The sequence below is a fragment of the Danio rerio genome, chromosome 16 (assembly GCF_052040795.2).
Source record: "Danio rerio strain M-AB ecotype USA chromosome 16, GRCz13ab, whole genome shotgun sequence".
NCBI classification, from domain to species: domain Eukaryota; kingdom Metazoa; phylum Chordata; class Actinopteri; order Cypriniformes; family Danionidae; genus Danio; species Danio rerio.
In genome coordinates, this window is record NC_141036.1 from 45,485,909 (window position 1) to 45,505,537 (window position 19,629).

At 36.3% G+C, this 19,629-nt stretch overlaps 1 protein-coding gene across 15 annotated transcripts in view; it reads right to left on the reverse strand.

Moving 5' to 3' along the window:
• rbms3 (RNA binding motif, single stranded interacting protein) overlaps positions 1-19,629 on the reverse strand; it is a 261,466-nt gene that overhangs the window by 187,133 nt on the left and 54,704 nt on the right. For all 15 annotated transcript variants that reach the window (XR_015510630.1, XR_015510627.1, XR_015510629.1 and 12 more), the window contains 1 exon segment: positions 3,590-3,648. Coding sequence is in view for 10 of the 15 variants with exons in the window: in XM_087286245.1 (XP_087142371.1) it covers positions 3,590-3,648 (59 nt within the window). In the remaining 5 variants the exon portion in view is untranslated.

Consider the following 19,629-nt stretch of genomic DNA (forward strand, 5'->3'; position numbering starts at 1 on the left):
GGTTTCAACTTGAAGAATGCAGAGATCAATTCCTATTAACATCGTGACGCCCAGAACCGGAACAGGTCGGAAAATGAGCTCGATAGAGAGGTGAAAAAGATAAAAAGCATGTGTTCGTGTGTAGACATCACGCACATGAGGTTTTGCCTGGGAAGCTTTACATAATTAAATCCATAAATACAAATGTGCCTCAAATGAGCTCGTGCATGTTTTCGCTCTCTTTATTTTCTGGCTCCATCTTTCAATGCTGTGGGGAAAAAATACAAGAGACTGTCTTCTTCCTGTGCACGTAATTCCAATTAGAAAAGGAAAGTGAGGTAGTGAAAGAGAGAGTTTGTTGGCGTGTCACACGACACACAAATATTTACGCTCACTTCATTTAATGAGAGTCTCGTGATTGAGTCAAAAAGAAAATCAAACACACCCTCATCATTGCCCACAACTGTCACCCTCTCCATCTGTTTCGGAAGAAAAAAAATGAAACTGAAAATGTCTTTTTTTGCACAAACAAGTCCATAATTACAGAGTCCAGTTGCGTAATGTAAAACACACAAAGTAAACAGGCATTTAAACGTGTGTTTAACAAACGGCCAACAATCCATATAAGAGCATTGATTAAAAACGTGGCAGAGCTTGACAACTTACAAATAGTCTTAAGGAGCAAAACGACCAAACAAACTTCATTGTAAACAGCTCTTGATGGTCTGCTCGATCATATGGGATGAATCTACTGTACAGCTGATTACAGTCCCGCAATTGTAATCAATCAACATAACTTTGGAATGAATACTGCATACAGTGCATCTGGAAAGTTTTCATAGCACTTCATTTATTCCACATTTTCTTTTTATGCTACAGCCTTATTGCAAAATGGATTAAATTATTTCCAATTCTACACACAATAATGACAATGTTTTTTTTTGTTTTTGTTTTTTTAATTTTTGCAGGTTTGTCGACACCAGTGGTGTAGTGGTTAGTGCGTCGACACATGCACTCCGGTGCTTACGGCGACCCGAGTTCGATTCCAATACAGATCCTTCCCCTTTCTCTGCTACTCATGCTTTTCTGTCAATAATCTCTACTGTCCTATCCATTAAAGGTGAAAACCCTGACAAAAAGAGAAATTGTTGCAAGTCTATCAAAAATAAAACACCTGAAACATCACATGTACATAAGTATCACAGCCTTTGCTCAATACTTTGTTGATGCACCTTTGGCAGCAATTACAGCCTCAAGTGTTTTTGAATATGATGCCACAAATATGGCACACCTGTTTTTGGATATTTTTGCTCATTCACTGATACCTCTCAAGCTATCAGGTTGGATGAGAAGCGACGATGTACAGCCATTTTCAGATCTCTCAAGAGATGTTCAATAGGATTTAGCTCTAAGCTCTGGATGGGCCACTCAAGGACATTCACCAAGTTGTTGTGAAGTCACTTCATTGATATTTTGGTGGTGTGCTTTGGGTTATTGTCTTGCTAGAAGATTAATCGTCGCCCCAGTCTGAGGTCAAGAGCACTCTGAAGCATGTTTTCATTCAGGATGTCTCTGTACAATGCTGCATTCATCTTTCCCTCTATCCTAACTAGTCTTCCAGTTCCTACTGCTGAATGGTATTATCCTGGTGATTCACTCCAAAGAGTTTAATTTTAGCCTCATCAGACCAGAAAATTTAGTTTCTTATGGTCTGAGAGTCCTGCAGATACCTTTTGGCAATTTCCATGCGAGGAGTGGCTTGCGTCTGGCCACTCTACCATACAGGCCTGATTGGTGGATTGCTGCACAGCTGGTTGTCCTTCTGGCTCTCTCCACAGAAGAACACTGGACCATTGGGTTACTGATCACCTCCCTGACTAAGGCTTTTCTTCCCGATCACTCAGCTTTGATAGCCGGCCAGCTCTAGGAAGAGTACTGGTGGTTCCAAACTTTCGCATGATGGAGGCCACTGTGCTTATTCGAACTTTTAGAGCAGCAGAAATTGTTCTGTAACCTTTTCCATCCTTGTGCCTCCAGACAATCCTGTCTCGGAGGTCTACAGACAATTCTTTTGTCTTCATGCTTGGTTTTTGCTTTGACATGCACTGTTAACCCTGGGACCTTATATAGGCAGGTTTATGCCTTTTTAAATCATGTCCAATCAACTGAATTTACCACGGATGAACTTCAATTAAGCTGCTGAAACATCTCAAGAATGATCAGTGGAAACAGAATGTACTTGAGCTCAGTTTAGAGCGGCAAAAAGGCTGTAAATACTTCTGTACATGTGATTGTTCAGGTTTTTTATTTTAAATAAATTTGCAACCATTTCAAAACATATTTTTTCACATTTTTTATTATGGTGTATTGTGTGTAGAAGTTGTGTAGAAAATAAATTAATTTAATCCAGTTTGAAATAAGGCGGTAGCATAAAAAATGTGAAAAAAAGTGAAGCGTTATCAATACTTTCTGGATGCACTGTATGCTTTCGGAAGCAAGCATTAAGTACAATCGGCAAAGCCGTGAATGAAGCGAATCTATCTTTTTTTTGTTCGTTTCCTGTCTGTTTTCCTTGGCTCCCATGAGTCCTGGCTGGAAGCCCATCAGGGTGGAGAAGCCTGGCAGAGTAGGAGGGCAGCTAACTTCAGGAAGTGGAAGTCCTCTAAAGCCTGGAGTGGTTTCCTTTGCTTCCCAAACACCCTCTCCCCTCCTCTTCTCATGGGGGCATTAATACTCATTTCTAGACGTATTAGATGTGCCCTCGGAGAGAAAGCATGACAAAGAGACAGACGCATGCACGCACACACACAAACAAGAGAAAAACCTGCAGGATCCATTTTGGCAGATTGTGTAGGAAGCCAGGCTGTTTATTTACAGCTCTGGCTGAGTGTTTCCTGAAAAGAGGCTGTCTGCTAAATCATCAATTTCAGCCGGACGCTTCCTTCACCCCTATGGCTATTTTTAAAGCCCTACTACCAGGCCCGGACTTTTCAAATCAACACAGGAGAAACCTTGCGCTTTTCCTCGCCATGACAAACCCTGTTAGTCACGCTAACATCTTATTGGGCAGTGAAGACTTGACCCATAATCACACTAACAAAGTCCTAAACATCATCCAGACTAGAGTAGTCACGATACTGGAGTTCGGTATCAATTAATACAGAAATTTTAAAGACGTCCATTTGCTGCTAACATTTAATCGCTACTGAACACGTTCCTGAACAGCACTGATTTGCCATTGTGATCACATGCTCTACTGAAAGTACTGTTTAAGACACTCTACTGTCCCTGTATATGTGGTAACATTCATTAAACAGCGGTGAGTTTGGGGAAATGATGACCTTCATGGACAATCATAGTCATTTCTGTTGAGCACGTGAACACAATGGCAAATCAGTGCTGTTTAGGAACGTGCTCAGTGGCGCTCAAATGTTAGTGGAAAATGGACGTTTTTAAAACTTCTGTATTGATTAGTACCAAATTCCAGTATCATACAACACTAGTCCAGACTACACAGAGTCTTTCAAAATTTGTCATTATATGAGGATGATTTAACTTGTGATCTGTGAGCATGTTTTTAAAGCAGGCCAGTATTTACTGCGGTACTCACCTTTGCACTGGTTGGTGTTTTTGTCCAGGATTGCCTTTGTTGACACTATTTTTCCATACCTGCAATGGACACAAAAGAACAACAGGATCAGCTCAAATGAAAGCTGGCTTGATCAAGTTTACAGTATTACAATCTATTACATGAAATATAGGCAAAACTCCATTTTAGCATTGTTATCCCACTAATACAAAAGATTGCAGTGAAGGCAGAAATGTGTCAGTCTACACCCAGCGCAATACAGTTAATAGATGTGATTATGGCATGGATTTTTCCAATATGGAGTAAGACATATCCTTTCTTATGTCTTTTTGATTATTAACAAAGTTGAATGTTTAAGAACCTAGATTATATGATGACCTTAGTGTCATCCCACCTCAGAGTAAAACTGCAAAAAAATGAAATTGCTTTTCTGTATACCAAATGATTTACCCAGCCAGTCAGAGCTCATGGAGTTGACCTGGACTCTTGAAGTATTGGAAACCACTGTTCATATTCGTATTTGCTATGTGTTAATTATATCAAAAGTGAAATTTGAAATTTGTGAAAGTTAATTCCTGTAACCTGCAAGTTTGGATGTAAATTTTGCCAATTTAAACGGTTTCGATAAAGACAGCTGAGAGTACACTCAGCCTTGGGTAAGATACATATTGTACTTTGAATGTATTTGTGTTCTATTTGATCGTAAATGCCCAAATTAGGGCCCGTGGGCCAAAGTTGGCTCATGGGAACCTTTGATTTGGCCCACCTTGCCATCTGAGAAGAGAGGGAGAACGATAAGAAGATTGGGGCCAATGGGTTCAACAGAGCTTGTCGTTTCTAATTTTAACGTAACCTTTTGTTTGTTTGTTTAATTGTTGAGAAACAAGTGAAAATGTTTCAATAAATGTTGTGCATGAATCAGATTTTAAGAAATGTAAAGATCCTTGCCGAGCAAATCAAGTGTATTCAATGAAATCAGCATTGAACAACATAAAAATCTAAAAAGCTTTTTATAAAATGTAAAACATACATATACATACACACACACACACACACACACAAACATATATATCATATATAATATATATATATATGATTAAAGTATTTTTAGGAAAATACCATGGTAGCTTTAATGTAATAGTTTGGTTTATTTAACTTCAGCCCACCCAAGTTAGGTTTTTGGGCCTTCATAAGAAATGGGCACCCTGATATGTTATGGATGTTATGGATGGTTTCACAGGTCTGGGGTCAGCTTTGAAGAGCCTAGTGCCTGTCTAACGTTTGTATGCTTGAGATATTGCGATATCGTTCAGAAGTGTACGCACAGAGAGTGGAGAGCAGCCTACAAACTCATTTGCTAGTTCTGAAGCTGGCTTCTGCTGATGACACTGCAAATTATCTTCAGTAAACTTTCTTTTTAATTTAATCTCTGACTCCAGCTCTTCTTCATCTGACAGACTGGTCCTTTTTGAGTTAAAACTGTTAATTATCCCTACACCACAAAATCAGTGAAATACAGACTTACAGCCAGTCAGAAGATTGTGTAGACAGACTCTCTCTGCAACTGCACTGAACCCTCAATGAAATGAAAAAAACATACATGACCAAGCTCGTAAATGCGAAACCATTTCACTATTTTTAAAAGACATATTCAGCACCCGTGATTGTCATTATTTGTTTAATATTCCAGCAGAAATAGAAGTGCTTTTTGAAATGGTCTCTGTAAGCTTGTTGTATATCAGTGTCATGGCTGGTTAGGAATAAAGAACGTTTCTATCAGGTAGATGTGAATGCGAGATTGAAGTCAATTGTAAGAAAGTAACAGGGTTTAAGTAGATGGAATAACTGCATACTATACGCCACTTAAAGCTTCTTTTATAAGCTATATTGTATGAAGTGCTATAGAAACAAATTCACTTGACAAAATATAGATGAATCATTCAATGAGATCAACTGTATGACATGCATTTCTAAACCATATAGGATGAATTTTCTTCAGGGTCTGTGAAAAGGGGTAGCTTCAAAAGGAACTAGTTTAAATGTGACCTTCACATGACAAAGAAAAGAAACAAGTTAAGATCTGCAAGTTTAATAAAAGCCAGCCCCTGAGACAAGCTAATGCCCAAACTAGAGAAAAAAAAACCCAAGTGTAATGCCTCCTCCGAACTTGGTTAATTAAAAAGTTTGAGTCTAACTCAAAGAGTAAGTTTAATAAAGATTTAGCTTAGCTTCATTAAAACCTTGACGGAGGGATGTTTATCGATACATCAATACATTCCTTAACAGGACACCGTAAACAAGGGGAGGTTGATTCTGGGCACAGGACGTGAGTCTCAAACCCCAGTGATTTAATTAAACACTGGAAGCATCTCAGAGCCCCAATCTACACCACAAAAGTCCCCGCCCTCGTTTTCGCTTTTTCACCTCAGCTCAAAGCACGGAGTACTCTTGTATTCCTGCAATAATCTCTCTCTTATTTCTCTCTCTAACCCACAAAACCCCTATTCACATAGCGAAATCAGTTTCGTCACAGAATCACGAAAGTGTCTGCACAACAGATGAATCTCCTTCCTCTCCTTAGTCCTGTTTTTTTTTTTCCTTATTCCTTCCCTTCATCCACGATGAAGGTAATAAAGTTACTTATCGCTTCCGTCTCTGCCTGAAGACTGGGAAGACTGATATAAGCGTGCCGCTCCTGATGTGACTTTTAATTAATATTTAATGCAGCTCCCAACCTCCAGGTAAAAGCGGGAGACTATATTACCCACCTTTATAAGGATGGAGGCGTTTAATAAGGGAAGGATCATTTCACTGTCACCATGAGAAGCAGCGTCCCACCGAGCTATTGTAAAGCTGATGTCTGGAAATGGCAGCTAATTCATCTCATATCCCTTATAAGCCCGCGAACGGCAGAGCTTTGCAGAAGTAACATAAATGAATACCGTAAGCCACAGTAGAACGTTGCAAGGTTGATAGTGGATAGAAAAACATATATGAGGTTTTGTGCGAATTTATCAACAAAGTCTTCTGCAATTCACACCATCACACAGCAAGAAAGTGGGCGGATGTTTTTTTCTCCCAAATACGGATAATCACAACTCTGCTATTGCAGAAACTCATTATAGAAACAATACTGGTTTTGTTAGAATTTTTTTTTTATCAATATGGTTTGTCAGTAAACAAAGTGGAAGCCTGAGGACGAGAGAAACCACATAACAGAGAGGGAAAGACATGAAAACGAGGCGCTCTGTTGGAGAAAGCATGTAACGCACAAATGTGAGGGAAACACATGAGAACCATTTGACTCGAACGCTTGATTTGCTGCCATTTCATCTTGCAAAACAACTGGTTGGACAAACACAGGCGTCTCAGATGAGTGAGTGGGTCGGGGGTGGAGCTGAGGGAGGAATGTAGTCAGCATAACTGGCAACGTTTCCGCAAGCCAGTGCCATGCCGCGGTCATGCACATGGATGCCTTACTAACATAAAAGTCACGAACAGGAAAGTTCCATTACAAACATGCTCTCACAGTCAATAAGGGAGGCAAGGAGCAAAATGCCCCTCTAATCTGTTTAGATGCTGATAAATGAAGCATTGCACACTATTGAGGTGGGATAATGTCCTGTAGATGACTGTGGTTTTGATTTATAAGTTGCGAAATGAAAGTCTTTGTCGAAACCTCAAAAACTTTAATGACTCCAATGCCGTATACTTTCTGGTTAGCGTAATGTTCTTTAGGATCATTTGTCAGGATGACACAGCTAAAGCTTCCGCCAAAAGGTGGAGGAGCTGACTGTGAGAACATCTGGCAAACTGTCCTGATCATGCTCACACTGAACAATCAACATCAGGGTAGCTTTAAGCTGATGGAGAGCAGCACTGCTGCAATGTGACGTTGCTCTACCCCAGGTTAAAGGTGCATTTAGATGTATTGCCATATGTAGTGGAAACTGCAGCACTTGTCAACTATACTTTGGTTGCTGAAAATACTAGTCTTTTAATTATTCATTTTTTGGCACATATACACTAACAGTCAGAAGTGTGGGGTCAGTAAGTTTTTTTTTTAATGTTTTAAAATAAGCTTGCTCACCAGGGCTGCATTTATTCAATCAAAAATAATTTGAAATGTGTTTGCACTATAAAACAACTGTTCAAAAGTAGTTTGATTTAATTTAATTATTTAATTTAATAATTTATTCCAGTGATTTTAAAGATGAATTTTTAGCTTCATTATTATTATTATAATTATTATAATTATTATTATTATTATTATTATTATTATTATTATTATCAATGGAAATAGTAATAAAAGCAATAATGACTGGACTAATAGTTTCATTTGAAACCACATACAATAAGAAAGCAGTTATTTAAAAATGCAATAAATATTTAACAATTTAACATATTTTTTACATTTAATAAATGCTGCCTTGATAAACAGAATAATTTCCTTTAAAAAAACATGAAAAAACAAACTAACTTTTGACTGCATATTTTTTGCATTTTCAATATTTTCTTTAAACACATTGTTAGTATGTGCTTGTTTTCAATGGGTCACTTTTACTGTATTCAAAGAAATGTCCACTCAAAATGAGCAAAGGGTCAAACTGGCATATAACACTCAAGCTTTGCTTACAGATTTATGCTACTGATTATTAGAAAAAAGAATCCAATTTTTTTACTGATTTCAAGTGAATTGGCATGTTTAGTTCTGGCAGTCTTGTCATAAAAATCCCTTCATAAAGCCAGGAGTATTGTTGGTGGTTCTCCATTGCTGGCACAAATGGACACATGGACAATGCATCGACACATGCCAGGCCAGTTCTTGTTGCATCTCTGATTACTATCCTATTCCAAAAAGGTAAAAAATGCCCCCCCCCCCCCCCCAAATATCTTTTAAAAACTTTCTTCTATTGCAAAATTCAGAAACAAACAAAAATGTAACTGTTGGATCTGTGTGGAATAAGGGATACATTCTCTTAGGTTCAACATAGGTAAACATCCTCTATGAAAGACTATGTAAAGAAAAATACAATGGTTGAATCACTAAAATACCCTATGTCTAATTAAACAAACCTGCACTGAATTTAATTTGAAGAATTGAAGAAAGAAAGAAAGAAAGAAAGAAAGAAAGAAAGAAAGAAAGAAAGAAAGAAAGAAAGAAAGAAAGAAAGAAAGAAAGAAAGAAAGAAAGAAAAAGGATTGAAAGAAAGCTTCCAAATGAGTAAATAATGATGGAAGCTTTATTTTTGTGTGAACTATTCCTTTAATGTCCTTACTGTCTTTAGAACTAAAAGATGCACTAGCTTAATTAGCATTGCATGCATTTCATTACAGTCTGCACATATGTAAAATTCATGCTGGCAAATCTCAAGTGTTATCAGTCACACTAATGAAGTGCTGAACTTGTTTTTTTTTCTTTTCTTTTTTCTTTTAATGTTTTTATGGGTTTTGTACCATGGTTACTGTTGATTAACATTAAAACAAAAACATTCTATGGATGTTAACTTTTGATTAGGCACAAGATTCAAGTGTGTTTACAAGCTGAAAGCGTTCAGAACCTCAAGCATGGAGTTCCCCTCATGGATGTCTAGTGCCAAGAATCTGACCTTAAATAACATCAAGCCAAAGAGTCAAATGGTTTACAGTGAGAGAAGCTTTATGTTACAATATTAGTAAACAGTGTACTTTTTGATATATGATGATTATGATTTACAGCAGTATCATAAACTCAAAGACAAAAATAGCATATTGCAAGTTCTAGTCATTTCAAACACAAAAGAGCAGCAGATACATACAGTAAGGTTCATTCATAATAAATAGATTAGTCTTCTAACCAGCCATGACAACAAAAAAGTAGGAATGCACAACAAGATTGTTTGGTTTCTATTTTCAACAGTTTGCAATTTGTTGACCTGCCAGCAGCATTTCTTATTAGTCTAAAATCCAGGTCTATAGTACTGTATATTAGAGAAATGTTGAAAATGTTTACAGTATTATTCCACATTTCTGGTACTATATTGCATTAATTAATTTGGACAGCATGTTTTTTTTAAAAAAAAATTTTAAATGTTGGTCTAAATCATTCAAATAGGACACTTTTTTCACACTCTTTTTTTGGCTGATGCCACTATACGTCTCGTTTGACCAACTGTCACCTTTCATGTTCATTAAACTTTTATTTAATTAAACATGCTGTTTCATTTATGCCTTATAAAATATGTCACATCAGAGAACTACAAACTGTTATGGTAAAACGGGCTGTGAACAATATTTCATGTTTGTCTTCACTGATTCAAACTGATTTTCATTAATATGTTATTTCTGTATAAATACATTTTATTCTACATTGTTCAGAATTGAATTAATGTAAAGTGACAGTAAAGTTTAATATGTGTGTGTGTATACCAAAGACTATAAAATACACAAGATGTGTAGTGGTCAACATAGCGAATGAAACCCTGCCTACTTGTACAGGAGCCAATTATCGATCGTAATAGACTGACAAATCTTCGGTGGGAAGGGCTAGGATCAAATTTGAGTTTCTGCAGATTTTGTGTGATTAGAACTTTTAGAAATTAAACTAAAGACACAGTTGTTGTTTATTTGTATTGGTGATTCCTAATATGAAATTAATCATAAGCTTGGCAAGCAATTTTGGAGAATTTGATGTTTGAATGCCCCATTTCAAAGACGGCTGTAAAGTGAAATGACTTGCCTTAAAGGGACTTTGTGTATACATACACACTCACGTACTTGTACAGTATATAGGAATGCAACAATTAACAGATTTCACTATTAACTGCACTTTAATTGGTCATGGGTAATTATCAAAAAGGCTTCTCGACACAGTGTTTCTGTATGGAACAAAATTGCTGCAACTAAACAAGAGTTATGCCAAATTTGCGCTAGTTTAAAGTTCCAAGCTTGTACATCAATGCTAATATGCACGCACACTGGATTAACTATGGCTGAGGCTATTAACTAAGGGCAGTTCACATGTTGTGTCTTTTGCGCGTGCAAGTTTGTTATTTCCAATGGAGGCGTGCAGCCTTGAGAGCACATGGGAGCAACGCTCACGTTTTCTAGGCGCACCTAGTTGCAAGAATGCTGCAAATGCACCGCAAGTTACATGACAAGAACTGGCCAATCAGCTTTGCACATTGTATGGAATATAAACATTTCTACTTCAAAGAGAAAAAAAACTAAACAAAAGGAAAACACCAAACAATTTTGTAATATAGTTAATCAAAAGTGTCTTTTAGACAGAGGTTTAGCAGCCTTTGACTACATTTGCTTTCTTTAAAAGGAAAATAGTTCACTAATATGACTCACATTAGAAAAAATACTATTTTTTATGTAATCGTATTTTTATTTATTCATTGTTCTGTCATTTTTTTCAGAGTAAAATTATTACTTTTACTAATAATTTTATATTACTATTACTATTACTTATGTTTAATGTCAAAACGTTTTTAACTTATTTTTAAGTCCAAGGAGAAACAGACAATTGTTAGTTTTTATTTACTTGTATTATATTATATTATATATTGTATTATTTGTGCTAAGCAGTGGCGCAGTAGATAGGTTGTGCTGTTGCCTCACAGCAAGAAGGTCGCTGGTTCGATCCTCAGCTCAGTCAGCGTTTCTGTGTGGAGTTTGCATGTTCTCCCTGCGTTCGCATGGGTTTCCTCCGGGTGCTCCGGTTTCCCCCACAGTTCAAAGACATGCGGTACAGGTCAATTGGGTAGGCTAAATTGTCCGTAGTGTATGAGTGTGTGTGTGAATGAATGTTTCTGGATGTTTTCCAGTGATGGGTTGCGGCTGGAAGGGCATCCGCTGCGTAAAAACTTGCTGGATTAGTTGGCTGTTCATTCCGCTGTGGCGACCCCAGATTAATAAAGAGACTAAGCCGACAAGAAAATGAATGAATGAATGAACTGTATCAGTTGTTTACTGAGCAGCAATAAATAACACTTTAAAATATAAGGAGCTTTCCATGTGATTTTCTGATCTAGAAGTGTTTTGAAATTAATGAATGCACAATAATCATGATAACCGTGATCATGATTATTCCTCAGACTATAATCGTACAACCAAAATCTATAACTGTTGCATCCCTACTTGTATATGTAGTTTATGACGACCAAAAGTAGTTTCTGCATAGGCATAACGTTTTTAAACTGTGATAACCATTATTATATGGCTTTACCCTACCCTAAACCCAACCCGGCAGCTAGCTCTCTGCAACTCTCACATGGTCGCCCACTGAAGCTAAGCAGGGCTGCGCCCGGTCAGTACCTGGATGGGAGACCACTTGGGAAAGCTAGGTTGCTGCCGGAAGTGGTGTTAGTGAGGCCAGCAGGGGGCGCCCAACCTGCGGTCTGTGTGGGTCCTAATGCCCCAGTATAGTGACGGGGACGCTATACTGCTCAGTGAGCGCCGTCTTTCGGATGAGACGTTAAACCGAGGTCCCGACTCTCTGTGGTCGTTAAAAATCCCAGGATGTCCTTCGAAAAAGAGTAGGGGTTTAACCCCGGCATCCTGGCCAAATCTGCCCACTGGCCTCTGTCCATCATGGCCTCCTAACCATCCCCATATCATGATTGGCATATCATCACTCTGTCTCCTCTCCACCAATCAGCTGGTGTGTGGTGTGCGGTCTGGCGCAAAATGGCTGCCGTCGCGTCATCCAGGTGGATGCTGCACACTGGTGGTGGATGAGGAGATTCCCCCCCCATTGTGTAAAGCGCTTTGAGTGCCCAGAAAAGCGCTATATAAATGTAACGAATTATTATTATTATTATTATTATAACCCTCACAAGAAACCTGTAGCAAAGCCTGAATTACAAAAGACTCCATCAAGTATGTTTTTTTAAATGTTTTGAAATACGATGACAGACATGTCCTTGTAAACTACAAAAACCAGAACACACACACACACACACACAAATATATATACTATACTGTATAAATAATAGGGCTTTTTAGAGGGGTCAATGATAAGATACAGGAATGCCAGAGTAGATTTATCCGATTATGTTACATTTCTACTGAATTCCTATGCCTACATTCTTAGTGAGGGATGCACACAACTATTAATATCAGCAGAAAGGCAAGCCAGCTGTAACAAACAGAATCAAAGAAAAAAAGAAAAAAGGCAGCAACGCCCTTACAATAACAGATACTCTGAGAGCTTTAATTAGGCCTACTGATACCACACACGCCAAAACTTTCTGCGAAATACCGCGCTTCAGCCAGCATGTGGGATCACAATGTTCTGGTGATCTGGATGAAAGAACCTTTTCTCCACACTGACCAGAGCACGTCAGGTCCCACAAATGACAAACCCAGGACCAAACACACACCACTACCCTTTCCAACACAGCACACATTGAACCCTTGCAGCGCTTTAGTCAACCCACAAGCACACAAAATCAAATCAACATGAGCACAAAAAAACTGTAAACACCACATGAGGTTAACCAAAATGCCTAGAATGACTTTCAATAAAGAGAAATATATATTTCTAGATGTGCGCACACACTTTTGAAAGATTTCGACACGGCTCAACGTGCTGTGACAGCCCAAGCTGGGAGCAGATCCCAGCTGATTTGATCACCGTCAACACAACACAACACGTCTTGTGTACGAAGCTTTCAGCTGCGGTGTGTGAAGTGCTAATGACAGTTCTTAAAGGGCCGTCACACACTCTGATCTGTGTTTTTATTTTCCCCAGAGCGCCGGCAGCCACGGATGCTGGACCGTTTGATGTCTCGTGCCGAGAGATGTGAACCAGCATTCTTTCAACTTCTATCCAGGTGGGTGTGTAGGATCTCTTAATTGGCTACCAATGCAGCTGTCTCGTCTGACATGCCGCTCGACACTTCTGTGCCGTAAGTTACAAGCATCTGATGTTTGTTTGTACGCTTGTTTGCACCGTTGGAATCCAGAAAGATGCCCTCTGACTTTGAAAAAGAAGGATTCGCTTTCCTACAGCTCTGTGGCCTTGATTTGCTAAATGTTTGCATGAATAAAGCCACATCTAAGCTTATTAGAAAGCACACAAAATGTTTCCCGTGGTTTATTAATGTCTAATATACAACAAAGACCTAGAAAATCAAAACAGGTTAACAAAACAGCATTTCTGCCTATAATGCAGACAAGGCAAACCATACTATATATATATATATATATATATATATATATATATATATATATATATATATATATATATATATATATATATATATATAGTAATGACAGCTGTAGTTGAAAAAATGTTCACATTTTAGGTATTACTATACAGTGTGTTTCATTAACTGACAATATCAAGATCTGCTTTGTACCTATATACTAATAATCCACATGGTTTAAGCTTAAGGTGCTGTGTAACAAATACAAAATGCATCATTAAGGCAAACAAAATAATTTAAAAAAATACTCAGGTTGTGCAATATTGATGAAAAATGCTATGCAATAGCAAGTAAAATAATGCAATATGCAATGCGACATATTTCAGGGAAATGAAAGCACTACAACTTCTGAAGTGAACAGCCATGTTTTACTGTTGCATAAAACAAATCTGACCTTTTAACAATGTAGCTAAATGAACCAATAAACAAATAAATAAATATCACCACCAATTTGCTTCTCTAGTTTTATCAAACTGACATAGTTTATCTTAAATCATAATTTCTTAACTTGACTGCTCAAACTGTATGTCAGTATTCATAGTAAAATAGTTTTTGACTAAAAAACAACATGTCCAGCCTGGTTGGTTTCAAAGAGGTGCGTATACATCACTATTGCCTGATGTGATGAGGGTGTGCTAGTGGCAGGAACACAAACATACTTTTGTATTAAATTGTATTAAATTTATTGCAAACAATTAAATAATGTATATTGCGATATGCACATTTGCAACAATTCAGTAATTTTGATGTATTGCAAAGCCCTAAAAGATACTGATACTAAAATAGGTATTATCAGATTTTATATCAGGAGTACAGTAGTTAAGTGTTTTATTATATTTTTATGTAACACTTACAGTAAGTTCAGGTCACAATTCATAATGTTAACTACTGTCTTATTAACTGCCTATTATTTATCCTTGTGTATTGTTCAAATTGACTACCCTTTTGTCATGTTGGTGCCTGTTTTTGCCCCATTGACTTCCATTATAACCAAATTTTTAATTTGCTAAGCCATGACACTAAATAATCATGCATTCACGTGTGTTAATGGTTTTCTCTATTGGTAAGAGGTAAAATTAGTCATTTTTACTGTTGATCATCTGTTGACACCATTAACCCTTTAGATAGGCCTGTGCGAAAAAGTGTCTGGCTTTTATATAGCGTTCTATGAAGTAAAACAGCAAGTTACTGAAAATACTGTAAATGTACCGTAAACACTGTAAAGTAACATACAACCCCACCCACACTATACTCCAGCTAACGCCATATAAAAGTCAGCAAAAGTTACCAATTGTACCTCTTTCCCACAGGAAAAACCACCAAGAATCAAGAATGCATGATTAAATGAAGTCATGGTTTTGCCTTTTGTTATGAATTAAATAAAATTAAATGAAATTAAATTGTAAAATTTTTCGAAAGAGTAGTAAATTTGCCCAGAGTGTATTGCTGAATTTTTGAAAATTTTCAAAGCATTTTCCCAAAATATGTTTCGAAATCAAATTAGTCACCAAAAATCATTCCATTTGCTAAAACATAGAGAGGGTTCTGGTAAAATTAAGCCTCAAATCACACCAAAGTAAAATATCCCCAACAGCAGACAAGTGTTAAGACATTCATTAGTAGTTCATTAGTTATATACATGTTCATTAGTAGTTATGAATAGGGCTGTCCAGATCCGATCACGTGATCACAAATTAGGCCCGATCAAGCGGTTTCAGACTCAGTTGAAATCAGTCGTTACCTCCCAGATCTGGACTCAACATATATATTCTCATAACTTTATAACACATCCATAGTTATGTGGTGGCATAGAGTTAGACCTCTTTCTTGACTTCACACAGAAACAGCAACGCGTGTGGCATGATAGTAGAACAAGGAAGTAGCTTGAAGCATAATGCGTGAGTAAGTCTGCAGTATGGAGTTAATATAAAGTTGATGACGACAACATTGCCAAAGCAAACTGTGAGATATGTAAACTTGGGATTGCCTGCCGGGTATTTTAAGTTGAGGTGCTATTTCTTTTTAAATTCGATTTTATATATTTATATATTTACTGTTGCATTAAAGTCCAAAAGTGAAGAATTGATTATTGCTTGATTGTTCAAGTCACCTTACAGAAGTGCTCCGTTTGTTAAAACAGAAGTGTGGAATGTTAAAATAATGTAAATTAAAAAATAAGGCACATCCTGGATCTGTTTCTTTGCTCTTCTTTTTTTTATGTATTATAGAAGCATCAGATCGGGTTTTGGTATTGGTAGATACTTAAAACTCGAACTCAGACTCGAGGGTTAAAAAAAACATTCGGGACATAAAATACAGTATGATATTATTTGGCATCCGTAATACTAATCAAATCTTAAACACAACCTACCTTAATAACTAATAATAAACAGATTATTAGTAGTTTATCAAGCTAGTAGTGTTAGCTGAAGTTTTGTCAGTACTGTGAATTGTGACCTAAGCTAAAGTGTTACCATATATTTTCTGTAAAAGACGACAGGAGATGCATTTGAATGCATGTTAATACCAGGTGGAAGCAAGACCTGAACACAACAAGTGAATCCAGAACACCACAGGTGTCCTATTATTTAGTTAAGGTTGAAAGTGAGCAACATGTCTAACATTCGCTGAAGTTACCAACCACAAATCCCTTTTTTAAACATGGGTGTGACCAACTTATTTGCAAGTCTGGCTGCATGCGTGAACTTAACCTTAGTAAAATTACCCAGAGTAAGACCACAAAAGCACACATGCAATCTGGTAGATTGTACTAGCAAATTAGAATCCTTTAGTTGGGTCTCTTACATTATTAGTGCCCTTTATTTATTATTTATAGTAAATCTAGGTCTGTGTGTCCAAAGACGCAACAGGAGCCGTGCTAACAGGACAAGGCTTGCCTCGCTTTTTTTTTTTGTCTGTTCTTTAGCACAAGGGATTGGTAAGTGAGTGTGTGTGTGGTTTGAACTGCTGAGGAGGGTTCAAAAAGATGACTGACACCTTGCTTAGGAAGCAGGAAAGCACAAGACAGAGCTGATATCAATAAAACAGAGTCGAATCCAGCCTAAAAGACCTTTATCCTGAGTGTTTAGGCACCTTTGGACTAAGCTTCCCACTTCATCTCCCAACTCGCACATATTGACAAGAGCTGTGTGATACTGAGGGAGACAGAGAGATTGAGTTTACAAAGACTTCAAGACGACTCTTCATGGCTAGCGGCTTTTCTGCCCCTCACATGCTCTTCTGAACAGACCCAGAGCAGCTGAGCTTCAAGAGGAGTCGGACACTCATCTGACCTCAGATTAGGTCTGAATTCTGGAGACATGTTACTGCTTTCAGGTTTTAAAAAAGCAGTGAGAAATAACCAGAGATATTACAGAGAAGTCTCATAAGGGAAACATCACTTAATGCCAATTTGATTCTGTGCCCCCATGAAAACATTAAACTATTCAAGGTTTTTCTTCAGGAAACAAATTTTACGTTGGATATCCAGCACCAAAATTTACAAAAGCAAGCAAAAAGGTGTTTAAATTCATACAATTCACAATTTTATTAACATTAAAATGCAGAAAAATGCAAATTTTAGGCAATGTCTTTATAAAAGGAAATTAGTACTTTCTCAGATGTTAAATTGAAGATGCATTACATTTATAACTCAAAAGTGACAGTAAAGACATTTACTTTGTTAGGAATAAAATGATTATAGTAATCAAAAATTTATAAATATTAAATGTCACACAGACTACCAAAGCTTATAGAAATAAAAGGTGCTTCTTGAGCTCCAAATGAGCATCTGAAAAATGTCTGATAAATCATTTGACACGAGAGTAACGGATGCTGAAAACTCAGCTTTGAGATCACATTAATACTTAATAGATTTTACAATATTTTTGATGGTGATGCTTTACAATAAGGATTAATGTTACACTGAAAAAAAATTCACGCAGTAATTCAATTAAAAATCTTTTTTTTTTCAGTTTAATACTATTATTTTTTTAAGTAATATATTTTAGATTCAAATCATAGTTAAATATAAATGTTTTTGATTAAAAGCTCAACTAAGAAATATTTGTTTTGACCAATGTAAAATTTTAAGGTTACTCACACAGACCAGTACATGCGTATTAAACAGAAACTCAATATGCTTTGTGCTTCCATGGTCTTAAAAAATATTGTTTAAGGCAAACGATTATTTTTCATTTGCTTAAGTAATCAAATTTATATGTGAAACCTTTACCCTTTTTTTATTAAATGAATGAACAAATTATGGGAGTTGTTGTTTTAATTAAAGCTATATTTTCTTGTTTAGAACAAAAAGATAATTTTAATTAATTGAATTTCTTCAACAAGACAAGTATGCTTTGTACCAGGCTATATAAAATAACTCTCATGGAAATAGAAAATGTTGTTTAAGATAAATTATTTATTTTTTATTGGATCAAGAGGTTAAATTTAGATGTAAACCATTACGCTATTTTTTATTTTTTTTTATTGGATGAATAAAAGCTTTTTTTCCCATTGTAATTAATTCATGAACTAAAATTGAACACTACTTGTACACCATTTATTAATATATATTAACGCATTTTTAAATTCCAAAGATAAACTTGTTAAAATTTAATAACACACTGTGAGTTAACACGAACTAAGAAGGAACTATATAGGAACTATAAATATATAAACAAAGATAAATAAATACTGTACTATATTGTTCATTTTTTGTTCATGCTAGTAAATAATGTATTAGGCCTGTCACAATATGAATTTTTGTTGTACGATATATTGCACCAAAAAATATTGAGGTAAACATTACTGTCATATTAAGACCGTTTTGTGCCACTCATTATATAATGCCAGAATGGCAATACAATATAATCACAATGCAAGTACACTCTCCTGAAGAACACCTAATATTTTATTCTTAATTATAGTCATTTAACAATTGAATAATTAGACATTGAAATTAGAATGTGAAACTATTCTTAACAAATAAACAATAATAAATGTTAACAAAAAAGTGCAAGGTAAACAGTAACAGAGGCTGCGATATCTGCTATCTATCTGATCTATTTTCAGTAGTCTGATACCTTATAATACATTATAATTAATCTAGTCTAATACATTATATTGATAATATTCTTCAATGCGGAAGTGTGCTTTTTTTGCAATTGTTTTAGAACTCCCGATTCAGTTGCCTAAGGGAGAAATGACTAGGAATAATAAACGGCAGAAAACGGTCAAACTACTTGCTTTACAAACAAGTGGTTGCATGACCATACACACAAAATATAATAATATAATAAGAAAATATCACTTTGATCAGTTTGCAACATCAAGCGGCAAAACAAACTGTTTTTAATGTCTAAAAATTAATGGAAGTGAATGGGATTGGAAGTCTTGAGCCAAAAAAAAATCAAATAGCTGCACCAACTCGTACAATGCGAATAAGGGGAATAGATTTTATAGTCAATATAGTAATTTTTGGTAAAATTCTAGTTATTTTTTAACCATACTGACACCTCAAGAGGATGAGATGTTGCGCAATCAGCTAAAATGTTGCTAGAATTGGTTTTAATGTATGGGCGATATGTATTACATAACCAAAAATGATTGAGGTCATGTCCAGCTGTTGTGTGATACATCAATATATACAATATTGTGACAAGACTAGTGAACATTAAATAATAGAATCTTATTATAAAGTGTTACCTTTTTAATACATCTTGCATGTTAAATCCCAAGAGTTCTGCAGCCATGTGACAATAAAAACAGTAAATACAACAGTTTTAAATTAGACAAGAGTGACATTTACTAATATGCATCTATTAGAAATGGAGCTGCTTTTTGAACCATACCCTATTTTGCACT